We start from the raw sequence: 27198 nt of genomic DNA, 5'->3' as shown, positions 1-27198 counted from the left end.
TAACTTGGATTCATTTTGTTTTCAAAGGACTCAAAGCAGACACACATGAACAGTTTTAATGAAAACTGGCACAACAAATAAAAGTATTAATATCGCAAACTTCACTTAGTCACAAAGTCCAAACTACTCTGCTCTTTATGGTTTGGAGATAAGCTCTTACCGACTTACCTCACATGAACAGTTCAACCTGTCACAGGTTACATACTGCACAAGAACCAACTTATGGAGGGAGATAGGCACAGTTAATATTTAACCCTTTCACGCATAGTGGTCACTACAGTGCACAGCTGCTTTCTTGTATTTGTGTCAGTGTTGATGGTATACTTGCACATAAACCACTACATTGGACACTGATGTGTCACTCCATACCTTGCCACCCACTAGTTGTTTAATGTTACTATAGATGTATGACATGTTTCATTGTAATTATTGTTATTTAGCCCTGTCATGCATGAATTATGACAACCTCAATCAGGATTTTCTTCTTAAGTTTTTTTTATTCATTTTTTATGCCTAAAGATGAATAAAAATACTTCAGAAAAAAATCCAAATTGAGGTGAAAATCAGGTGAAAATGTGAAAATCAGTAAAAACTTTATTGCTCTAGTTCAAACTGTCACGCCCGCAGTGGCAGACGAGTGGAGGTTGGAAGTAGGACCCAAGATGCAAGCACTGACTTTGATGAGAGTGAGCTTTATTGTGACGGTGAAGGTACAAACAGCAAAGGAGGTGGCAAGTGCAGAACGTAAGATTAACTAAACTAGGAAAAACTAACACATACAGACCTGAAATGGAGACGCAGGGAGACTCGGGGAAACAACATAGGGTGATGCAGGGAAATAACACAGATGAACCAGCAACTAACAGAGGCAGACACAAGGCTTAAATACACAGAGGGATAACGAGGGAATGAGACACAGAAGGAGGACACAGCTGGGAGTAATCAGACATGACAGGACAGGGGAAACGTAAATTGAATACACTGACATCAGACACGGACCTTCAAAGTAAAACAGGAAACTCACACACGCAAAGACACAGACTCAGAGAAGCGGGTTAAACACAGACCTGACTACACTAGAGGGGAAACACAGAACCAAAACGTAAGAATAAACAAAGATACGTCAAGAAATCAAAGATTAATAATACAGAACAGAAAACACTGGGTCACAGACCCAGGATCATGACGCAAACTTCCAAATGCTTAGCCAAAACTAGGTACTCAGCCAAACTAGCTAGTCACCGCCTAGTTTGGCTAAGCATTTGACCTTGATCTTCACTGTTAGCACCCAAGGTCAAAGTTGACGTTGGAAAAAACATTTCAAGAAACCATATTGATTAATACGTCACATAAAAGTGCTCGGAGAGAGCTGTACAACACAAGCCATGACTGCAGCCCTTTGCCCTTTGGGGGTAGTTGCACGCTCCAAGTGCTCTCGTTACCAATGGTTTCCAGGTCTCGTGAACTTTCTTTCTTATTGAATGCATAGAATGGTTACTAATTGTTACTTATACTTTTGTATGATCACTCACATGGGGTTTTGTAAAAACGAGTAAAGTGCAAAACTGAAAACTGCTGCCAAACACACTTCTGGCATAGACAGCTCTGGGAGCTTTTAAACTGCTTCCTTGTTACTATTTAAATGTTTTAAGATTATAACACTTTATAGTCATCACACAATATTAAGAATTAGGAAGGTATTAATAAATCCACAAGCCATATTATATAAAGCCTTACTCCTCCCTATGCAATTTATAAACCCCACTATAAATGTTTATTCTTGGCTTTATTTATGAAGTCAAACAAAGCGATTAACAAAGTATTTTCATGCACACACACATTTTAATGGGAAAATAGTTTTTATCAAATGTCATTGAAAAAAATTCTATTCCGGCGCCGCTGAGCCCCGTTTATTAAAGAGGAGCCACCTGCTCCTCCTCCTTGTGTTACGCAACCTTCCAAAAAACATGATTATTAGACCACATGATTAAATTATCATGTGGTGTTTCAATCAATATGTCAGTTTACAGTTTTGCTTCCTATATGATAGTTAACACAGTTACATTTTGAGAACTCTTTCCAAAAAGAGCTTATCATCCATCTTCATTACTGTCTTTTTTGACAGGTCTATGGCTGAGGTAAACTCAGAAAAGACAAGAAATAATGGCTGTTTTGTGAGTCTTAAGGTAAGAAATAGTTAATTTTCTTGACCTTTAGGATTTAAAATGGGTTCCACTGCCAAAAATATACAACAAATCTCTCTAATTATGGGATTTTCAAACTTTGAACGGTTTGTACTGTTTAAAAGTCATAACTCATAATAATCACCAAGGTGTCATAAAACAAAACTGCCCATACTACCCATTAGTACAAATTATCGGCTTATAAAACAACAGCTGCACAGCAGCAGGTGTTCGTGTATAAACAGTATAACATGAACCAGAGCCGGCCTGCCCCTAAGAAACATTTTTTTCTTAGGGTTTATGTGAATCTTTGATCATTCTTCAAGAAGCACATTGGTGATGTCAGACACTGATGTTGAAAGAGAAGGCTAGGCTCACAGTGTCAGCTTTAATTCATCCCAAAGGTGTTCTGTCGGGTTGAGGTCAGGACTCATGTGCAGGATGAGCTAAGGTATAACCAAATAACCCATCATAACCAAATAAGGACATGTTTTGCTGACTGTCCTGTTCTTATGTGATTTCACTATAGTCCTGCTACTTCATATAACCAAGTTATACATGCTATTGTCAGAATATGTGATCAGTGCACTAAGGAAAAATAAATTACCATCACACATATCAAACATCCTTGAAAGAGTAGTTGTCAAACAGCTAACAGATCATCTGCAGAGGAATGGCTTATTTGAAGAGTTTCAGTCAGGTTTCAGAGCTCATCACAGCACAGAAACAGCTTTAGTGAAGGTTACAAATGATCTTCTTATGGCCTCTGACAGTGGACTCATCTCTGTGCTTGTCCTGCTAGACCTTAGTGCAGCGTTGTTTCTGAACTTCTGAACTCACTTTGGACATAAAACTGTCAAAAAAAACCCTTAAAATGATGGATTGGAAAAATAGCTACAGTTTAAACGTAAAACCTCTTATAAGTACAAAGGCAAGGGATGGAAAGTTACCCAGCCGCAAGACGAGGGGTTGTGAACTCCTATAAAGGAAGGGTCACATATGCCCCCACTAGCTTTTTCTGTCTGTGGCTTTGTGTGGCTCTGCTGTTTGTGGGCTCTACATCCTGGGATTTGCTTTGCTATGTGTTGCCTTGCTCTTTTGTGTGTTGTGATGTACTGTTTTGCTGTTCATATAACTCTGTTTAATAAACTCTATTCTTTTCCAGAGGATCTTTTTGAGTGATTTGATTTGAATTGGATCTAAAAAGCTGGATTTCCACTTGATTGGCTGGTTAAAGTTTATCATGTTGGCTTTAAAATTTGCAGCCCAACCATACTACTTCATGACTGAGTTGCTGTCATTCACAGTTGATTACACTTTGTCTTAATACCACTAACAGTTGGCTGTAAAATATTTAATAGTGAGGAAATTTCATGACTTATCTGTGGGGCCTGTGGTCATAACACTGAAACTAACGGTCATAAGTTGATGAAACCCAAACATCATTAAGTTCAATTGTTGTTCTAAATGTTGAGGCTGGTGTTGTGTTGGATTTGTAGACATCAGTGGCATTTAAATGGTGGCACCATATTTGATCAAATACCCTGCTCACCTAAGACTGGCACAAGTGATGACGAGTTCTTTTTAGACAATCAACCATCTTTGTGTTATATCCAAAACCCAACCTACTCTATTATAAATGTTGGACAGTGGTAGTAAATGGTATACTGGACATTAGCATTATAGAGGGATCCAATGAGAAATTTATCCCAGTTGTTGAAGTTTTATGGTTTTTTAAATGACCTTATTGCAGTTTATTTTTTCAAAATCTGCATTTAATTTTTTTTTAATTAAATATATGACAAATTACATACAAAAAAAAACTAAGGTGTACCACCAGTAGTAGTGGTTTTACATCATTTTATATATTTACAATTTGTATTCAATTCAATTCAATTTTAGTCATACAGTGTGAAGTCACAACAACAGTGAGGTTCTTCTACGTCAACATATTTTGTTTTGAGTAGATTTACACGTTATTCTTGCTGTTGTCCTTTAAAGCTGGCTTCAAACATATCCTCGCTTTTCTTTTCATTTGCAGCTGTCTGCTCGACTCTTTCATAGAAACCAGCCCATCAAATACCTTGTCATGAAACACCCCAACCTGTATTTGGGTGTCTACGCGCTCAATTCAGTGAATGAACCTAAGTGTTTGAAGAAGAATATAAATGTTCAGTCACAGTAAATCATTTCAGAGTTTATTAACACCTTACAGAAGTCCCACCAAGCTAACTCTCTTCATCTGGACATTGTGTTTACTGATGGATGAGTGAAAGATTTCTTCCACTATGTCCCGATGAACAGAATCAGCTTTCTGGGATTTGCTCTTCTGGACGATTGGGCATGCATCAAGAAGCCTTCACCAAGCAGCGGTCAAGAAAATGTTCATAAATAAATGTTGCTTCACATTTAAGTGTTTTACTATGTTCTTGTATGCACCCTTTTTGCAAATATGTTTTTTAAGTGGGCGAGGAGCCAGATATGTTCGCTTCATTGACCTTCATGTATAAGATGAAAGTGAAACATTTTGAAAAATGTCAGACAACTAAAAAACAAAATCCCAAACTCCAAAAACACTAGAGTTTCAGTGAGTGTCCCATAATCCACACAGGGAGCAGTTTGCTTGTCCTGTACTGCTTTTTTGCTGATGCTTAGTAGCTACTAAACACAGAACGGTCTAATGTATTAGGATCTCTTTAATAGTCGATTCAGTTTCTGGCCCTGCAGTTGAGAAGGGTTAGAGGATTGATCAAAATGAGAAAAGAAGCATACTTACAGGCTGACGACTTGTCAGTCCCAAGGTAAAATTGATCCTGTTTATCTTCCTTTTTCACTTTTCAGGGATCATATCTTATCATATGATTTCATGTTTTATTTAAAAAAAAATGCTGAATTATATAAACCATAAACTTGTCAGCTCTGTGAGCAAATCATCAGTAACATCATCTTCAAATTGTTTCTTCTACAATCTGAATCGCCTCCTGGTGGCCATTGGAAGAATCATATTTAACCTAATTTCAGATGTTAACAGGATATGATAGGATAGGATATGTTTCCTGCTTCTTCTGCTGTTTGCAATTGGTGAAAATAAAATGTTTCCTTAATTATAGTTCTATTAAGCATCTGAAAACATCACGTCACAAAAAAATTGAAAATATTTTTTTGAGTTGCAAAAAATTTTGAGCAAACAGCAGAAATAAGCCCATGTGTGATAGTAACATTTTACATTTCACTCCACAGAATTATTTAAGAAGGGTCTGAATTCTTATTGACAGTCACAAACTTTGTGTTTTCTATTAACCATAGCGTTTTTTTTTTGTTTGTTTTTTTTTGTAAAAATACAATACAATGTGCTGTATAATTGCGAAACAATTTTTCCCTATTTCTTCACTGTTGCAATGCATTGTGGGAGCAAGAACCCCAACGGGAGGGAAAAGTAAGTGAGTGATATAAACATTTTATTGTTAACGACAATGTTTGTTAATGATATAGAAAACATACTGTAAGTCTACAAAATTTTCCAATATAACAGAAAAGCCTGTAAACTTCTGTAAAAAAAATCAGAAAATGTCCCAGCAGAAAATTCCCAGGGCATGATTTTGTTATGGATTTTTCTTTTTTTACAGTGTGGAGTAAAAAGTGTAACATTCACCTTAAAAGTTTTTCATGAAAACAAAAAGGGCAAAAAAGGGAAAATTGTTTAACATTTTTCATGTTTGCATGTAATTATGGAACAGAGCAAATGTGTTAATCTACATTTTACCAGTTCCAGCAAATATGTGCAGCAAAACAACAAGAACACAGACTGAAGAGAAATGAGTGAAGTAGATCAGGTTTTCAACACTGTCTAACACACTGTCACATATTGCGGGAAGTTGTAGGGAGAGTGGTGAGTTTAGTGGTTGGTGATGTTGAACTGCCTGGGGTGGTGACAGGAACAAAGCCTGGTGGAGTCCCTGTGACTGTGTCGCTGATCCATTTGTGGTACTGGGATACACGAGTGAACACTGAAGGTCTTCCCAAAATACCACATAAGGTATAACCGAGAAGTCCATTCTGGACCCAGACTGACTCTTTTTTGGTCATGAGCGGTCCCCCTATGTCAAACTGTGGAAAGAAATCAATAAACATTATTGAGACAGATTAATATCTCTTAAAGTGCAACCAGTAGCCTTTCTATTAGAGCTCAGTAGTAAAGTAGTAATAGTCGGGTAACAAGGCAGAAACAGAATGTAATTATGTGGTTATTTCCAAGGTATTACAACTACATTCTGGAAGTAATAACCAGTTAATATCTGAGTAATATCATCATAGTAACAGTGGTTACAGCTGAGTAATATTGTACTCAAATTTATGTAATAGGATAATAAGAGCCCCAAAACTGGGGGTAATAATGTGGAAATAAAGACATGCCCATGAGCAATTAGTAATGGTTGTGTAATACCTTGGTAATAATATGATAACCTGCTAAAATAAATATGTAAAACTTATATTTGCAGAACTGACTGGAAGCTCTCTTATAATTTATTCCATACTGATCTGATGTGAAAACATTATTAAACTTTGTTATTTGAATTCCCAAATGTTGAACTAATAAAGGGTATCTTTAGGGTGATCGTGGCTCAAGACTTGGAAGTTCGTCTTGTAATCGGAAGGTTGCCGGTTTGAGCCCCGGCTCGGACAGTCTCGGTCGTTGTGTCCTTGGGCAAGACACTTCACCCATTGCCTAATGGTGGTGGTCAGAGGGCCCGGTGGCGCCAGTGTCCGGCAGCCTCGCCTCTGTCAGTGCACCCCAGGGTGGCTGTGGCTACAATGTAGCTTGACATCACCAGTTTGTGAATGTGTGTGTGAGTGGGTGGATGACTGAATGTGTAAAGCGCTTTGGGGTCCATAGGGACTAGTAAAGCGCTACATAAATACAGGCCATCTACCATTTACCATCTCAAAGCAATGGGTCTATTGTAGGTTTAGTTATAATCAGCACAAAACCAGGAAATAAGAGTAAATTTGAGTAACTGTGAAAAATTCTGCTGTGTACCTGAATAGCTAGTGGGTTCGCATTGCAGCTGAAGCTGTTAATATACTTATGCTTCACTTCAGCTAATTGCCATTTTTCTTTAGTGAAATTTATGTCATGAAATTTGTTTTGTTTAGCATCAATTAACAAGTATCTCTGTCTGTATATTGCACCAGTACATCCAGTGGTTGCTAACCAAGCTTCTTGGTAATTTAACACAGTCTCTCTGAATTCAGTCATCTGAAGCTCCAAAAACCAGAAAGACAGAGACAAAAGTATTAAAATGAAAGGTTCAAAAAAGGACTTGGATGATGATGTCACATTGACTGTGACTATAATTTTATAATTTACATACACACTGCATATTTTTATGAGCTATAAATAATCAGCTGCATCTTATTAACTATGGAGGGCCTGGAGTGACAAAATGAACTAATTAAAGACACCAAATCAAATAATTAATTAATTGTGTCAATAATTAATTCAAATTTGAATTAATTAATTAAATAAATATTTAAATATTTTATTAAATGCCCACTCATTTCATTTAAAACATTTAATAAATTATCTGTTTATTTATTTCAAATTTGATTTAATTAGTGACACATTTAATTAATTATAGACACAGTTAATCCATTTTGGCAGTCCTAACCCCTGCAGCTGTTTTCATGAATTAATTAAAATTGCTCTGATGTTTTCGGAGATGTCGCTAGCTCCGCTAACAGTCAGCTGACAGAGTGTACCGAGCTCACAGCCCCGGTGTTCTAGCTTAATTGTTTTTTACGTTAACCAGTCAGATTTGTTTATACATTCCACTCTCCGTGTTCCAGATGTTGCATCCGCAGATTGTCATTTTCACCGAATGGTCGTGTGCTTGGTTACGTTGAAACCAACGTAACCAAGCACACGTTACGTTGAAACCAAGCACACCATTGTTTTTCTTGTGACATTACCAATAAATTTGATGTGTCACATGGCCCTCTTCCTATTGAAAAAACAAAAGTTGTATCCAAGATGGCCGACTTCTAAATGGCCACCATGGTCACCACCCATCTTGAGGAGTTTGCCCCCTCACATATACTAATGTGCCACAAACAGGACTTTAATATCACCAACCATTCCCATGTTATTACGGTGTATCCATATAAATGGCCCACCCTGTATATTGCTCCTAATCTATAATTTATCCAAGTTAACCTCAGTTAACCAAGTCAGACAGTTCTTTTGCAATGAAAAACATAAACACTTATGTAGCTGGTAAGTTACCGCAGTGCCAGCTGTTTAATTCACAGCGTTTTATGCAGTAACCATGGTAACCACGGACTTTGAGCGGCTGGATCGACGCAGGTCAGACTACAATTTTACATATATGATCTTAAAACAGGACACAGATACTGTAATTGATGGCCTCATATCAAATATGTACGTAGACTGAGTCTATGTTTGACGTTTGTTTTATATGTAATCTTTACTCTCAAACATTTAAACAGCAGCGAATCTGCAGCTGAGAGAATACAAACTCAAACTGTTGGAGCAGGTTTGATTGCTTCTGTTTAAAATCAGCTGGAAGTGCCACGTTTTCTTTCAGACTTTTATTTACAGCATGTTCTAAGTGTTTAAAAGGGGGAATGATGGAGGAATGTATTGTAAATGAGCATCATGCTCTACTAAAATCTCTGCGCAAACAGTGCCTGGCATTGTCACAGAAACTTGTGTGTATTAATTTGGTGATTTGTTAAATGTATAAATGTTATTATACTCGATTCTAATCTGCTGCTGAGTCTCTTACACTGATGGAAATGCAGATAACACAGAACACAGATCACAAACACCTGTTCAACCGATCACATTCGTTCCACTTTGATCTGCGACAACCTGAAGCGTTCATCTCTTTTACAACAGTGTTGCATTAGACTTGTATATTTGTATGTTCTTTAATACTGTAGATTTTCACACCTCTGGAATAGTTGGCAGTATTAAGGATGATTTTCTGTAAAAGAATATTGATATGACCCATGAATTAGATTCGTAGATGACCGTTAGATTAGTTTGATGCTGCTGACAGTTTCATGTGACCAGCTGGGAAACTCTGGATTAATTTAGAGAGCTGAAGATATCCTGGATATGCTGACCTCGCTCTGTGGTGTACAGGGCAGCAGTTGGACTGCCTATTTAGCCTCATGATTAATATTCACAATAAAAATATTAGTCGAACATCACAAAGTCTGTATGTGTTTCATAGTGTCGATCAAGCTTTGTACAGTTAAACCTAGCAGTTACTACATGACGGAAACACCAGTGTTATCTCTTTTAATAAAATTTATGTGTGTATACACAGGTCACGCTGATTACTGAACAAAAAACAGAGATCAGATGTTAATTGGATTTATTTGCTCTCTCTCCTCCTTAAACAATGTTAACAATGTTTTTAATGTTAGTTATAATCAGATTTGGCAACTGAAACAAGTACGAAACATACGAACATCAGGAAAGAAAGACCCAATAGATGCTTGAGAGGCAAGCGGGTCTATCACACGCTTTGCCGTGAGACTGGGCTGGGCAGACACCTCTGAAATCATCGAAGCACTTTTGCAAAGAGGCTCTATCTTGACAAACTGGCAGATATCTTATTTCACATAAAACCGTCAAATAAATAAATAAATAAATAATTTATTAAATGTTTTAAATGAAATCAATGGACATTTTATTAATTATTTAAATATTTATTTAATTAATAAATTCAAATTTAAATTAATTATTGATGCATTTAATTAATTATTTAATGGTGTATTTAATTAATTCATTTTGTCACTGCTGGCCCTCCACAATTAACAACAGGTTTAGACCAGATCTCCTTCCTGACACATCCCCAATGGTTTTGTGTCCCTTCATCATGATCTTGATCTTGACAGATGCCTCGTTTGTTTACCCCTACATTATAAACCCACTATGTATATTATTACAACTATAGAATGTTGAGATTGAAAATATATATTCTTAATGCTTATTTGCTGATTATATTGTTTTATGTATAAGAGAGGGCCAGCTTTAAGTTTGAGCTAAAAGTACTGACAGGAAACTGCATGCTTTTGCAGAGCCAGAAAGTGAAACTAAGCAGAGTGTTTGATCGAAACTTAAAGTGTGTGTGATGTCTATATAAATAACCAGGCTTCCTGTTTCTGCTTGAGATCTCAGCTGGCGTGTCTGTGGGTGCCTGCTCGATCTCCATATTCCGGAATATGTAAAATTAAAGATCATTTTTTGAGTTAGACCACTTTGAGCCGTGTTTTTCTTGGCCGTTAAAGAATACAAAGAACTGAACAATATGCACTGGAGTTACTTAAAGTAACTTTTTTAACTTACCTTTTTGTTCATTGCTAAGTTGGGCTGAATATAAACTATATAAGTGTAACAAAAACTGTCCTATGAAGACAGACTACAATAACGTTTCAATAAAATCTAAAATGTAAAGGGCAGAAAAATGGGCAAACGAACTGATGTTTGTAATGGATAATGATTAACAGCATCATGCAGTGGCACCAAATATTTGTTGTAGTGAACTAGTCCTTTTATCAACACGATACCATAGAGAGAAATTTTCACAAAATTATTAAAGGACGTTGTTTCATGGTATAAACATGTCCTAATATGTTTGATGTTGGGAAATGAATTAGCTTTTTAAAAAATAACTATTTATATGCTTTTTATGAACAAAAACGGCAAAATAAAAAAAAACCCAAAACAAAATAAAAGCAATAGATTATCACTGTGACAGTCAACAACAGATTACATGACAAATAAACAAGAAGATGTGTTTACCTGACATGGATCAATGCCTCCAGCCTCGAAGCCAGCACAGATCTCGTTCTCTGTCACAATGGCGATCCTAAAGTAGTCTTCATAGATGAATTTGCACTTAAAGTTTTCCACTATTTTTATTCTTACCTCCTGCAGGGTGTTGGACTCATTACCTAATTGGAGGGTACCATCGTCACCAAAACCGATGACCCAGCTGCTGGTCTCATTGTCAAACGTGCTGTTTTCTGAGGCTAAGCAGATCGGCTGAATGTAGTCTGTGAAATTCACAGGAGCCGACAGCTTCAGAAGGCAAATGTTGTTCTCATGAGTCGATGAGTTGAATTCAGGATGGCAGGTGACGTTGATCACTGTCCGATTTACTTCATTTGGGTTTGAAGCTGACCTGCTGTGGCGGCCCAGATACACCTCTATGCTACTGAAATCACTTCACACACACACACACACACACACACACACACACACACACACACACACACACACACACACACACACAGGTTATTTGTAGAGCAGTGGGTGATTAAATGTGACACCAAGCTAAACATAAAAGTTTATCTTTAAACAAAAAAGGCTAACAAACAAGTAGGACAAGAGTTCCAAGTGGAAAATAATTTGTGTAGATTAGATCATTCAATCTGGTGTTATTTAGATATAGAGGGTTTTTTTAGGGATGGACCGATCCGATATTACGTATCGGTATCGGTCTGATACTGACCTAAATTACTGGATCGGATATCGGAGAGAAATAAATAATGTAATCGACCCAATCACTATCACAAAAGCACATCACAAAACTTGCGACATGGCGTAACTCAGCTCATTACCTTAGCACATCGGACACGTCATGTGACAGAGCGGCTGCTGCATGCGAGACCTGTCGGCAGTCTGGTTGAGCATTTGTAGCTTCGCTACCAAACTGGCATTTCATCTCCGAGGAAGTTATCCCAGAGAGAAGTAAAGCAAGTGTGTAAGTTCATCTCTGAATGTTTGTAAAGCATTCCCACGTTAAGCTTAACAACCGATATATGGAGCGACTGCCTCTCTCTCCCTCCCTCTCCTGTTGTTACTTCAATCATGAAACTGATCAATGATCAGCTGATCGGCTTTTCTGTTGCGAGTCCATCTGTCTTGTTTGTTTATCGCCCACTTTGCGCCAGAAAGAGGAAACCAGCGGCTGAACAACAGCAGCACGTTTAAGCTTGATAAGCTGTTGTTAGAATTTATTTAATATTACTTTCTACACCAGGATCCTTTTCTACGTAGCTGATGGCTGGTAACTGTGCAGGGGCGGATCTAGCAAAGTTTAGCCAGGGGGGCCGATAGGGCATGAACAGGGAAAGGGGGGCACGAAGACATACTTTTCTTTCTTATTCTCATTTAATTTAATTTATTCTCATTTGTCTAGCTGTTATTAAATAATTATCTGAATCTTACAACCAAAGTTTTAGTCTGATGTAAAATGTATAGAAGTCCATTTCTGTATATAGTAACTATTAAGTCTAATATACCCTAGTAAGCAATAGTACTTTTTCCTTTGGGAAGATACCATCTGTGCAGTCTGCAATTCTATTGAAGAAAGAAAGAAAAAGAAAATTTTATTGAATCTATTTAATTATTGTTGAAAAATAATTGATTGCTGTGCATTTGTTTTACACGTGCATTAAATCAAAGTCGATTATGTTGCTTAAGCATTACAAGGTGGAGGGTGGGGGGTGGTTCCCTATTTTTTTGCTGGGAGTTGACATCCCTATTAATTAGGTTGTTTAATACTTCCACTAAGTACTCTTTAAAATACCAGAATAGGGAGGATGGTGTAGGTTTAAGTTTATTAGATTGATCAGTGTTGCTGAACTATGAAATATTTTGGGTACAGTGTATTTTTTGCATAAAGGTATAACAGAATAGCTTTAGTGTTTTGTTTTTTAAATCTTGAGTCTGAACTTATACAAAATGCAGCAAGATATTTAAAAAACAGTTTTATTGATTATAAAATACACTATATCGGATTCTTATCGATATCGGCAGATATCCAAACTTATGATATCGGTATCAGACATAAAAAAGTGGTATCGTGCCATCTCTAGTTTTTTTTATGGGCGGATTATAAATGTTTATTTTTTGTATATTTTCTATTTTACCCTGTGAGGGGTTGCTTTTTTACTTCTGCAGTTTGAATTTGTGTGTGTTTGTTTATGTGAAGGAAATTATGAGTCTTACAAAGGTGTGTAATTATGTTTTATCAGACAAACATGTCTGGGCTTTATTATTATGTTTCTGCCTTTGTTTGGACTGCTACTTTTCCTTCAACAAAGGCTTGTTTTAAGTTGATGCTCACTTGTCCACTAGTCTGCATTTGGGGTCCTTTCCTCATTCACTAAATCTGACAGAAATCTGTTGAATTATTTTAAAGTTTTAGGTTCAACTAAGACAAAATGTTGTGGCTTGTTGTTTCATCATTGTGCCAATTCTGATTTTTCTGGAGTTTCATTTCAACCCAGATGAAGGCCCTAGCATGAGGAGTAGTCAGAAGAAAGCGAAAAAGCTATATTTGTTAGGATGCCTGGGTCGTTGACCCGGGGCTTTTGAGTTTATTATATTATTTATCATTTCTAGTCTTTGGGTTTCTTAGAGTTCCGTCTTATGGTTTATGTCTCTGTGTTCTATAGTTGCTCTGTCTCCCCTGTCGGCTGTATCCCCGCCTGTGGCAGCTTCATCCACGCCGCCAGCAGCAGCAGCAGCTTCAGCTTCATCAGCGTCGCCTGCAGCGCCAACATCTCCGGCTCCCGCGCCTGCGCCTCGACAGTGCCGGCCTCCTTCCAGGCCTCTGATTGCACGTCCTCGCCCTTCTGTCCTGCCCGTCCTGTCCGCAATGCACGTCCTGTCCGCCCTGCATGCCCTGCACGTCCTGCACGTCCTGTCCGCCCTGCACGCCCTGCACGTCCTGTCCGCCCTGCACGCCCTGCTCACCCTGCACGTCCTGTCCGGCCGCTTTCCAGGCCAATGACTAGACGTCCTCGCCGTCGTGGACGGCCTCCTGACCTGCTCCGTCGCCGCCGGTGCCTCCCGCCCGGCCGGCCTCCTGTACTTTTTTCTGGACTCTTGGGCCGTCGTCCTCCGGGCCGGCCCCCTGAACTTTGTGTGACTTGTTTTTCCTGGCCGCCTGTGTGTTTTGTTATGTTGCTTTCTGGGCTCCGTTGTTTGTGCTTTTTTTGTTTCTGGCTCCTTGTTTGGTTTGTTTCGAGCCCTCCGTCCTGTTTCCCCCACCGCCCGCCCTGGTTGGGTGGTTTTTCGTTTTTGGTGTTTTGGTTTGGGCTGTCTGGGAGCCAGCCCTTTAGGGGGGGGGGGTACTGTTAGGATGCCTGGGTCGTTGACCCGGGGCTTTTGAGTTTATTATATTATTTATCATTTCTAGTCTTTGGGTTTCTTAGAGTTCCGTCTTATGGTTTATGTCTCTGTGTTCTATAGTTGCTCTGTCTCCCCTGTCGGCTGTATCCCCTTGTTAAGTTCGCGTCTCTGTGTTATGTTTCCTGTTTTACTTTGAAAGTCCGTGTTTCATATTTGTGTATCTGGTTTTGCTTTCCTTGTCTCGTTAGTCCTGATTTGCCCCAGCTGTGTTTCCCTCCTGTTGCCCATTCCCTGATTGCTCCCTCTATGTATTTAAGCCCTGTGGTTCAGTTTGTCATTGTCGCGATCTACCCTTAACTTGCTGTGTGTTTTGTCTACGTAAGTGTATTTTGTATTCTTAGTTTTGTTACACTTTTGGGTTCAGCATTAAAGCTGTTTTGAGTTCACGTCTGTCTCCGTAGTCTGCACTTTGGGTCCTCTTCCTGTCTGCACACAGCCTACACTTAACAATATTGGGGACAAACCGAACCAATTCCACTATGCCTGGTGCCTGGGGAAAAATTATGAATGTGCTTTTTGTGACATTTTTGTTTGGTGGTGTGTCGTGTGATTTCTCTAATGTGAAATATGTGCCGTAGCTCCAAAAGTTTGAGAAACACTGATCAGTCGTACAGCACTTTAGTCAATAGCTGTTGCTTTTACAGATCCGCCACTTAAAATGGCCGTCTGCTCTTTGACACGGCCATGATTGTAGCCTGACTTGCTAAATGATACCTTTTTAATTTGTTCAGGAATTCTATAACAGAATCATAGCCTTAAGCTTTTCTATAAAATATTGATATGCTTTATATGCTTCCAGCAAATAAAATAATGGTTTTAAACAAGCCAGACAGGACAGAAAGTGATGTTTGTGCTCTGATTTATGACTAATGTTTCTCAACATTAAAACACAAGGCAATTATTTAGCTGAACTCCTTATGTTCTAATGTAAAGTTCAGAAGTTGAAATTTAAACATGAATTCATTCATTGCAGGGCAGACAGGCAACACTCATCTGGCACTGTTAAAACCTACAGCAACTCCCCAACTCTGCCTGTCTGTGAAACCTTCTTAGTGAATGTCATTGATTTGTTTGTCCATTATATGTCACAAAATATTTTTAGATTTTTACATTACTATTAACATCCCATTTATGAAAGTATGCAGTTCAGAGTATGTCACTAAAACTGTTGTTAATACATCTGCAAACATTGTGACATCATGTTGAATTTATAACAGAGTAACTTCAAAATATTCAGAAGTAATTTCTACCTGATAAAACAATCTGCCAAGTCAGAACACACCTGTTAAGTTCATTTAGGTCTCCGTCAGAGAAAAGAGTTTTTAGCGCTGAGATGTGTTCATGAAAACTCCAACATCGGTGTTTAGAAGGGTTAAAGAAATCTGAGCTGGCAGCAATCTCTTCAGAGTGTGGGCTCAGAACACTTGCAAATGTTCAGATGTGAGAGGAAAAAACAGGCAGAGTCGATGAATAAAGTTGTCATTCTTTATATTTCCAGTCAAGAATGTGCCCGCATGTGGGCGACAGTGTGTGCGTGTGTGGTTTACACTGTCCGTTGTTCGGCTGCCGTTTGTCTTTGTACTAAAGCTGGGAATGCACACCCATGGTGCATTCATGTGGCATGGGAATTCCGAACACAAACCTAACCCTTTTGTACAATCAGATATCGGTCTTTTTTTTAATCTTGGGGTAACTGTGAGAGCACGTAGGGGAGACCGGGGATAGTTGTAACGTGGGTCAGTTGTAACACTTCCAATTTCTCCAATCAGGGCTAAGTTTCAAATGATGTGATTCATCCTGTGCATGCCCAATTCAGTTCTGCTATCACATGTGAAAAGTCAGCACGTTTTGTCAAACACAGACAATTTAACACGAAAAAAAGTAATTTGTATGCCAAAAAGTAAGTTTTCCACTTTATTTCAATTTCTAATAGCATTATCTGCTTTGCAGTTAAACTCATCAAACTTAAATTATGTTATTTGTATGTCTATGGGGATATATTCTGTGTAGGTCTTTAGTGCTAATGTTTTAGCTGTTGGCTGTATTGTTAGCTAGTTCATGGCTATAGGAGTCTGGGTCAGTTGTAACAGCAACAGTCTGGGTTAGTTGTAACAATAATGCAGATGTTACAACTTACCACACTATTACTTTAACTTATATTAAACAAGTTGGGGCAACGACATCAGGAGAGAGAGGTTCACTGGTCGCCTTTGTATATGTGGTTAATGCCATTGGCAACACAATTCCTCCACTGTTTGTGTTCCCACACATACATTATGCAGACCACTGTGTCAGAGATGGACCAGTAGGAAGTACTGGTAGTGGAAATAAATCAGGATGGGTGCAAGAAACAGATTTCCTCATCTTTCTGAAGCACTTTGCAAACCACACCAAGGTAAGCCATGATAAAAAGTAATGGAATTGCGATGCTGGTGCACAACTACATTTTTTCAGCTTCATTGTTATGTTCAAAAGTTGGTGCAAGAGTTGTAGGTTATAATGCCCACTGAGCCAATGAGGCCAAACTCAAGGAAGACCAACCAAAATTAATGAAATATTCAGTTGCAGAAAATTCCATCTGTCTTTTTTGGGGGGGTTGGAATATGTTCAAAAGCTAGATTTCTGCATTCTGTCACACACACATAGCTACATTAATGGCTCTATGTGCATTCATGTGTTGAATAAAAAAGATTACATGTTAATGTTTTGTCAGTACCCTTATTTCATTGTGTTACATTTCACCCCAGGATATGTTACAACTAACCCAGACTATAGGGTTAATTGTAACATTTCACTCTTTGTGTTTGAGACCATACCATGCAATGGGTAATTGTGCTGCAGAGAAAATAGCTGCACTATTTAATAGCAGAGACATGTAAATACTTTGCATTAAATTTTCAATCCACTAACTTAAAAGAGCTCCAAGCTACAGACAGAAATGTCAAGAATGTTACAACTATCCCCGGTCTCCCTACTCTCCCCCTGGAAACAAACTGAAGGTTTCAACAGAAAAAACAAAAACTGAATATCAAGTAGGAAAACCTTACATTTATGGAATTTAGCTAGCAGTATAGACAACATTTATCTGGTAGTCTTCTAATGTCCTGTTTTCGGGAAGGCACCATGAGGTTGCTTCGTTTGTTTGTTTGCTCAGTGCTCCTGTTCAGAGACGTCTTCCCAGCTCGGATAAAACTCACTTCATACAGCTGTTAAGAGGTACACACCCACGCACATCTATCAAGTTAAGACTCGCCTAATACACTTTAATTTGTATTATTGCAAAGTTAATACATAACTAAAAAAAACATTCCCCTTTTAGGTATAAGAACTGGACTGAAAATGATTTAAAAGCATCCCGTGTCCAAAGAACAACTCGAAAAAAAACCTTCATGAAGCCCACAAAGCACTTAACAAAGTGAAAGGTGAAAGTCTGGCCTCTCTTATGAAAAATAAATTATGGGTCGCTCAAGACCTTTGCACAACATAAGAGTTTAAAGAAATATAAAGAATAAATCAAAATATTACACTGCAGCCTAAGAGAAAAAATGAAGGATGTGCTCATGATTCAAACAGAGGTCTGAAGAAGTAACAACCAAGCAAACAATAGGCTCAATGAAAAATGAAGTTCTACCAGTCTCAGAAATAACCTCCATGTCTGGTTTGCTATGAGGAAGCTTGGGTGAAGGATATTAATGATATTAATTAATTAATGGGTGAAGAGGTTTAAGAATGAGAGAGGAATGTAAATTCAATTCAGGTTTATATTCTACAAAAGTGTAAACTTGCAGCAGTGACTCACAATAGTGTGATGGATGCAGTTGTCAGCACCCACTGGTCGGTGATTAGAGACCCTCCAAAAAGAGAGTTTACTTCAGCGTACCAGGGCCAACTTTCTGGTGTTGCATCCTGACCTCTTGTGATGTTGCTGCTCTTCACAGCCCTGCTGCCACATGCTGAGTAAACAAAGGGACGACAGTTAAACAGTGACTAAAACCACTCAGAGATGAAAGATAACACTGAGCTATACAATGCTCTCCTGGGAAATTTTGAGTAACAGCATTCATGTGGACGTTGTTTAAGGATTAACCTAAACAAACTGAACGTCTGAACAGTGTCATTTACACATTATATCCTGGTTCCTCCAGTTTCTCTGCAAAATTTCACTTTCCATTTTACTGAAACAGAGGGGTCCTCTGTATCAATAAAATGGAAACTGAAATTTTACAGCATAAAATAATTTAGTATAGTTTAAAGAAAAAAATAAACTGAGCGCACTGACTCTTTCTCAGTGAAACAAATGTGGATATTGATGTTTATGTGTTCCAATTACTGCACAGCTGACAGAGGGGAAAAAAAAGGTTCAAACCAAACTCTGAAGTTGAAGAATAGTGAAAATGTCTTTGGATGTGTCAGGAATAGAAATATTTTACTGCTATTATTTGCTGTTATTTTATAATCATCATTACCATTTCATGTGATGTTGCATTCAGATGCACTCAGATGTTCAAAATATATTGGTATTATATTAGTCTTTATTACAGGTTCAGTTATAATCAGTTGAATCTATAATTTAAAGGTTTTTGAATGTTTTATATTCTTACACATAGTCTTCAGTGGGGGAGAAGCTGATTGCAGGCTGACAGGAAACGGTGTGCTTTTGCAGAAGCGAAACCGAAAGCAGAGCGAGTGCAAGCCATAATAAAGAGTTAGTATGCATTTATCTTTGATTTAAGAAGTTGTGCCTGTATGAGTGACATTTTCTACAGGAAGTGCACTTGATGTTCCAGGGAGATAAGCGACAGCGGCGGGGGCTAACAGGAAGCATCAGCCGTCGACACGAAGATGATGTTCTATGTTAAAAGTCATTGTGGTTTTGGTGTGACGTAAATCTGCCTAGTAACAGAAAAGGGGGCTGTACAATTCTTAACCCCATAAAACAGTTGTCTGAATATGAGAAAGACAGTTCAACACTGATTGGGTTGTTGAACTCACACATGTGTTCATTAAAATGCCGTCTAAATTGCACACGCCTGGATCTGTGGTTTTTATGGATTCTTCTCTCAACATTGAACCCTAACATTTGGGGGCTCGTTCCGGTGAGAGAGAGGGAATAACCCCTGGGTGGGGTTTTGGTGAGATCCGGGGTCCGTGGCAATTGGACGGGCAGACGGTAATCAGTGGTGAAAGTGAGCAGGCATTCCCCGGGGCATTAAAGGTAAGACACTGCCTGTTGAAATATATTTCAAAAGGTGTCACATTGGGCATGTCAAATTAAAAGCCTGGTCACTGTAATTACTGGTGAAGGTCTGTTTTGAGTTTGATGGGAATTTCATGAGCATGCTGGATGAAGTAAGGATAAGTGATAAGTAAAAGTAATGGGTTCAAGTCCCAAAGAAATGTAGAAAGTAGGGAAATTGGTCATTTCTGTGGGTTCAAGTCCCGCTGGACATTGGGTCTATCTTGTGATGGTCATCTCGTGGGTTCAAGTCCCCTATGTCCACAAAGGTAGACCTGCCTCAATCTTAATCCTGGTTTGGATGTAGATTGTTGGTTCAAATTACTCTAAATTTTTCTAGAACGACAGCGGCGTCTGTTAAGAAGCGCATTTTCTCCTTGGTAACGCTTGCACTAAGGCAGGACGCTGACCTTAGGCCTACTAGGACAGTAGGGATAGTACCGTCGACAACGGGGAGAGGTTGGGAAACTCCGAAATTGCTAGGGGTTCAAGTCCCCTATTCTTGCGCTTTTTTGGCTACCGGTAAATTAAGTTAGGGCTAGAAATCTGGACAGAGCAGTTCGAGTCTGGTCTGGTGAATTGATTGCAAAAAACCTGAGGTTTGCCTGTTCGAGTCGGTTATGGTAAATTTTCGAAATTTGTAGGAGCGACAAGGCCTAAAAAAAATCTGTGCAGTTGTAATTTAAGACGTCTGTAATATAAAATATGAGATCTATGAGTAGGATCAGTCTCTATGTCAGTCATGCACAGCCGGATGTGCACTGATTGTGTGTGTAAATGCAAATGAGCAGCAGTGACGCCAGAGAGGGGGTGTTTCAGTTTTCGAGAGGACTGAGAGCTTTTTGCTAAATGCCTGTATATAAGAGCTTATTATGAGAGTGTAAATACAGTGTGAATATATTAGTGTGGATGTATAGTAAATGACTGAATTTTGATAGATGTACATTTCGTGAGCCATAAATGTTGGTGTGTTTTATTTTCAGTTATGTGTGTGTGGGGAGAAGCCGTGAGGATGATGAGAGGTTTCAGTTTTCTTTTTCTTTTCTTTTGACTTGCTCTTTCTGATCATGGAAGGCATGTCCAAAATACTCGTATGAAAGCGTATTTTGTGTGATTTTAACTGTGTGAATGCTGTCAGTATTTGATTTGAGTGACTCTGCATGATTTGTCTGAGTGAGTGGAAAATGGAAGTTTGAGAGAGAGAAGGCAGTGTGTGAGGCGACTCATGGCGTCTGAAAGAGGTTAGAACCTTTAAAAGTGTGTATGAAAGAAAGGGTATGAAATATATTTCTTTTGTGATGAAAAGTAGGATGTTTTAAAGTTTGACAGGTTGAGTTTATTTTTTCTGATTGAAAACACATAAGTATATACACTTGGGAAGCCCAGTTAAGAGATTATTGGGTGACTGATGCTATAAAACTGACCTAAAGAATGGTCCTGTGCGTGGAGAAGTGTTAGTTGTCCTGATGTTTGGAAGAGCTCTATTTAAAAGTGTGTGTGAGAGGAAGGTGTGTGTGTGACTGATGATGTCAGGGGAGCTCCCAGAGAAATAGACAGATGAGTTAAACTCTAAGAAGATGAAGCGGATGCATGTTTTAAGAAAAAGTAATAAGGTAATAAAATTATATTAATTACAGGTTTTAGAAAAGAGACAGACCGAGAGAAATAAATACATGAACTAACAATCACATTAATGAATTGAAAATGCACGTACACAAACTGTTACATGTGAAATTATTGTTGGAAAGTTTAATAAAGAAAGCAGTTTACACTCCTTTAATTTCCAGAACCAGTGTGTCCCCTAGGCCTGATAACACTCTTGCCCAGTTGGCTCCTGTAGTAGGCGGGCATGGAAGGCTGGACAGCCCATGACGGGTAAGATCCCACCTCGAAACCCTGGGACAACCTAAGGCAAGGCGCAGTCACGATTGCTCGAACCTAAGTCCCGGAGTGACCTTGGAGTCACTGGAGGAGACGGGATTTAACAGGTAAGGCCACTGGGCACAGACGAAGGGGAAATGTCATTCACAATGACCAGTGATGAGCCAAAGAGAGAAAACACACCCTGTCAAAAGGAGTTTGAAACACTGCAAAAGAAACATTTACAAGATCACAAAGATCATAAAGAAACATTTATAAGAATCACACATACAAACAGAAAATGCACTAACCTTACAGAGACAAGCTCATGAAGATTAATGAACAGATAATGACTTAAAACCTGGCTAAGAACACAAACATACGTAATTAAATCAGCCTGCTAATTTCATGAGGGTTAAAATGGTGTGAATGGTTAATACAATTGATGGAAAGATTTAAAAAAGATGGAAAAAACAAAAGAAAAGTCTCTATAAGAGTGACTCAGGAGTGCTCTCGCACTGATTTATCAAAGTAAGTGATTAGTATAGAAAGAAAATGAAAATAATTCAATAATGTGATAAGGTTTAAACATGTATTCCTCTGGTTGAGTTGGCTGTTGAGCTGTGGGTTTATGCAAATTAGCTGGAGTGAGTGAGTGACAAAGACACTTCCTGTGTGTGTGTGTGTCGGAGGCTTTCGGTTCAGTTCAAGAGAGAGCAGTGGCTGTTGAAGAGTATTGGGAGAAATATATAATGGTAAAGTATCAGGATATTTGATTACGGTGGTCAGGTCTGTTCAGAGGGGCAGATTTGGACAGGAAATTTATAATTTAAGGATGATACGTTGTTGAAATTGGTTTTTATCTTGTGCTGAATGAAAACGGTCTTTGATCTTTTGACGAGGTTTTCGGTGTGTTGAATGGGTGAAATTTAAGATTGTTTTAGATTTTTGAGGCTGTTGTTTCTATTTCAAGAGAGGGAGTTTTGATAAACATGGACATGTCTAAAAGGGCCCATAGTTTTTGTAACAGTGCACTTAGAGAAAAAACCTGTCAGGTGATTTTGTTTTGTACTTTGATGAGCTAATAATTAGCTCTCTATTTCATTTTTGTTCTAAGCAGGCCTGGAAGAGAGTGAACTGACGGCGCTGACAAAATTACTAAGTACGAAGATCAGGTGGGCTTTTCAGATCACAATTGGCGGCCAGTCTCTGTCTAAAGAAGGATTGTATCGATTCATTCCAGTCAAAAGTATAGAGAACTATTTTCCTAAAAAGGAAAACGAAACGAAACAAATGCAAATGATTGAGCTCATTTTGCTGATGTGGAGCATCTGATGACGTGCGCGGGAGGCTGCAGATCAGCAAAAATATCATGTGTGAATGCATGTGAGTGAATGTGAGTGGTTGGACCAAGGGGGGAAGTAAATAAAAGGTTGACAAACAGGAGAAGTGGAAGACTTAAATCTGGGGATGCTGATGTTCCTTTGGGTGAATTTTTGCTTTGTTGATTTGGGTTAGACCATATTGATACATTATAAAATGCTAAAAGGGAAACATTGATGTAACTTAAGTTACCATTAACTGAGGTAACACATGATTAATAACTGTTCTGTTTAAGTTTATTTTGTGTCATGACACAGACTGGATCATAGAGGGAGAGTATGAAATGTAAAGTACAGGTTTTGTTTCCAGGAAGTCCCAAGGATCCAGACTTTGCATGGAGCAACGATTTTGAGGAGATTTGACATGATGATTAAATTGATTTTGTTCCTTAAACACAGGTTTTCAGGGCTGAAGCAAAACACCGGAGAGGAGAATTGCTGAGCTGTTCTGAGAAATGAAATGACTAACCTTTTTTCCTTTTGATTTGTTAAGCTTGGGTGAAGCATGTTGAGTTTTTTGCCACATGAGATGTGTCAAAAAAGAGAGGGATTTAAGATTTAATTTGTTTAATTTGAAAAGGGGTTTTACTAGGATTTTATAATGATTGGGGTTGTTTGATAATCTAGATATAGTAAAACTGAGGACTTGTTAAAAGAAAGGATTAAAATGAACTGAATTCTGTTTAGAAGATAAATTGCTGGTGTGAATAAGAAGTTGTACACCAAACTTAAAGGGGAAATTGTGGGAATAAAGGATATGCTTTGGGGAAAATAGTGAAGATTTGATGAGTAGAAAATGTGGGATTTCTTTTTGATTTTTAGGATAAGTTGTAACAGTGACATAATGCTAGAATGTTGTTATAAGGTAGGCTTTAGGGTAGAGGAGAGCTTTTATGAGGATGTTAAAAGTCTCGCTGACTCGAATGAATAATATTGGAGATTATATATGTAGAAATGATTTTTCATACACATTGCATTTTTGTGCTTTTGACGGAGTTGTGGCTCAGAGAGTCGTCTCTTGAGGGTCATAAACTTTTGGTTAACGTTATGATTAGCCAATCTACTGTGAGAATGACCTGAGTTATTGAAGGATTGCACACGCTTACAGACATATAGAGTTCATTAAGACCTGACAGTATTGATTCCAGGCAAAAGGCCTGAAATCCATTTAGCATTTAACTGAATAGGAGTTTCGTTTGTAACTAAACTGTGTGACATGTAAAATATGGAGATAACACATGCAGTTCTAACTTAGTCCTCTTATATAAAAAGCAGTTACAGAATACAGAAATACAGAAAACAGAAGCAAAGGGAGAAAGCTTATATATGTTGGTTAAGTCTGATAAAGTTTAAGTTAGAAGGAGTCATTACATTAAAAGCAGCAAAATGAAATAAAATGATATATTCAAACAGGTTATCACCCAGGAAATGGGAGTTCAAAATACAGTGAGAGTTCAGTTTTTAGCTATGATGAAGTTTATCTAGGAGCAATTAACTAGGTGCTTACACTTAGTGATTAAAATGGTTGTTTTTCTTTGATCCTTGAGTAGAATAAGTGTTTAGGATTTTTCTTGTGAAAGGTAATTTTAGGCCAGAGCTGTGACAGTACAGGATGTTGAATAGAGTGAACAACAGGAAACATATGACAGCAGTGCTGTAAGACTGTTAAAAGGCTGTAGATTGAGATGAGTGATGTTTAAGATTATATAGGAACAAAAGTCAGAAAGTCAAAACATAATTAGGTTTATGCTTTTGAATGAAGAGAACAATTGAGGAAACAGAGTAAGTTAGAGCATAGTAGGGAGAAGGTTTTTATCCATTACAGTTAAGGTGGATCTAGTCTTAGACTAGGATCTACTCCGTGAATTATTAGTTTCGGTTATGCTTTTCGTTGTTTTGGTGACCTCTGGATGTCATCCAGAGGTCAAAAGGGAAGTGTCAGGAATAGAAATATTTTACTGCTATTATTTGCTGTTATTTTATAATCATCATTACCATTTCATGTGATGTTGCATTCAGATGCACTCAGATGTTCAAAATATATTGGTATTATATTAGTCTTTATTACAGGTTCAGTTATAATCAGTTGAATCTATAATTTAAAGGTTTTTGAATGTTTTATATTCTTACACATAGTCTTCAGTGGGGAGAAGCTGATTGCAGGCTGACAGGAAACGGTGTGCTTTTGCAGAAGCGAAACCGAAAGCAGAGCGAGTGCAAGCCATAATAAAGAGTTAGTATGCATTTATCTTTGATTTAAGAAGTTGTGCCTGTATGAGTGACATTTTCTACAGGAAGTGCACTTGATGTTCCAGGGAGATAAGCGACAGCGAAGGCGGGCTAACAGGAAGCATCAGCCGTCGACACGAAGATGATGTTCTATGTTAAAAGTCATTGTGGTTTTGGTGTGACGTAAATCTGCCTAGTAACAGAAAAGGGGGCTGTACAATTCTTAACCCCATAAAACAGTTGTCTGAATATGAGAAAGACAGTTCAACACTGATTGGGTTGTTGAACTCACACATGTGTTCATTAAAATGCCGTCTAAATTGCACACGCCTGGATCTGTGGTTTTTATGGATTCTTCTCTCAACATTGAACCCTAACAGATGCTTACCAGGCTGCTCTGAATGACAACCTGAAAAGAAAAAACAGAGACAAACATGTTAAACCAGACCATCACTTGCAATTGTGAGAAAGCAAATAGATGAAATTACTGAGTTCACAAAATAATCTCACTCTGCTGCAACTTATAAAATAATTCTGAGCTCACAATTCTCCCCACTGACTTCTTAATAATGTTATACTCTAGGTTTATTTCCTGCACACAATGCTAAACGTTGGAGTGATTTTGTTAAATGTTGTCATTGTTGTGCTTCAAATTGTGAAGCTTCTTTAAACTGCATGATTAAAGATATTCTTCTGTTCCTATTCTCCTCCCCTGCATGTAGGATGGTGGGGGAGGCTACAGCTATAGTGTTCAGCTGCAGGCACATTCCATGTAAAGATTCTTTTTTCTTTATTTGCTCAGGAATGTTTACTCCCTGCCCTTTATTGGCTCACCTGTGTTTGTATATGGTGGACCATTAAGAGGGTTAAGCCATGCTTGCACATGTATGCACACACACAGTGCCTTAGCTTTTGTGACACACCATATGGGTTTTACAATGGAGGTTGTGTGTTCCCTGAATCTCCCCTTGCAAGTAAAACGTATATGTGGCTCTCGTGTTCTGTTTGCAGTTTCTCGTGGTCTGATTCGAGCAGGGTCATATGTTTAGACCCAACACTTAACAATGCAAAATGCCACTAAAATAAATAAAATTCATGACAATGATGTAGTAAAATATAGAAAAACAAATACATAAATATAGTAAGTCAACTAAAATAACTAAAACAACAACAACTAAGGCTGTTAAAACCAAACTGTTTCTGTCGATGTGCATTAACACCACAAAGTAAACTAAAAAAGATGAGAACATGAAATATCTGCAGTTTCTAAAAGAGAGAAACTGACTGAATAGAGCTAAAAATGTTGATATCAAATAAAGAAGTGTGCGTCACTGTGAACATGAAGAAATCCAGTGACTTGATTTTCTTTGATTACATTATAATATTAGATATATGAATCAGAATGACATTAATGCTAAATGGACTATTTCCTGGTATCCAGGTGAAACAGTTCATTTAGAATAGTCACATTTGTACCTCTAATTAATCTCATACCTCTTCCACTCCTGACATATAATCTCAGTAATGAGAAAATATCTGAAGAAAAATTCAACTTTTTTCTCACCTTTGCAGAAGAAAATGATCACCACAAAGAAACAGCACACAAACGGTTGGAGAGCCATCGTTAACTGCACCTGTTTCAGATCATCTTACACCTTAAATATTTAAACCATTTATTCAGCTCCACCCACTTCTATAAGTTGTTATGGCACCAGCAACAAATCAAGTCAGATTTGTTGGTTTTTGTACTTGTTCTTAAAAACAGTGATACATGGATCAACTGAATTGTGTAGTAGCTGAAACCAAATTTCCCACATAACTCCTTAACATACTGGAACAGACCTAATCAGTTTTTTTCTCCTTCTGTCTGTGTACGTTATGCACACTTTAAGAGGAAGGAAGAACCCTTTTACAAATAATTGTTATCCTGTTAAATTAACACTGCTTTGTTCTATAATTTGGGTACATTTTTGGTTACTGTGCACATGATCAAGACAGGTTGATTCTAGATAATCTTTTTTTAGATAATCTTTTTTTCCTTGCTTTCATCACCCATACCCTACACTGCAG

General features: G+C 38.1%; 1 protein-coding gene across 1 annotated transcript; it reads right to left on the bottom strand.

Annotated features, from left to right (window-relative positions):
- Nucleotides 1-5624: 5624 nt before the first annotated feature.
- LOC120433667 (testisin-like) lies at nt 5625-26750 on the bottom strand. The gene is made up of 5 exons (XM_039600348.1): nt 26693-26750; nt 25517-25537; nt 18221-18374; nt 11020-11443; nt 5625-6290 (listed from the first exon to the last, which is right to left on the bottom strand). Exons 1-5 carry the CDS (start codon nt 26748-26750, stop codon nt 6042-6044), a joined length of 906 nt encoding a protein of 301 aa, XP_039456282.1. The 3' UTR covers nt 5625-6041.
- Nucleotides 26751-27198: the final 448 nt, after the last annotated feature.

The sequence above is a fragment of the Oreochromis aureus genome, linkage group 3 (assembly GCF_013358895.1).
Source record: "Oreochromis aureus strain Israel breed Guangdong linkage group 3, ZZ_aureus, whole genome shotgun sequence".
NCBI classification, from domain to species: Eukaryota; Metazoa; Chordata; class Actinopteri; order Cichliformes; family Cichlidae; genus Oreochromis; species Oreochromis aureus.
This window is presented reverse-complemented; position numbering and strand designations above follow the sequence as displayed.

Coding starts and splice junctions, on each gene's coding strand:
- LOC120433667 (XM_039600348.1), bottom strand. CDS start 26,750: ATGGCTCTCCAACCGTTTGTGTGCTGTTTCTTTGTGGTGATCATTTTC. Junction 18,375..25,516: donor TTGTCATTCAGAGCAGCCTG/GTAAGCATCTGT, acceptor TTGTTTACTCAG/CATGTGGCAGCAGGGCTGTG. Junction 6,291..11,019: donor GAGGCATTGATCCATGTCAG/GTAAACACATCT, acceptor TTCTTTCCACAG/TTTGACATAGGGGGACCGCT.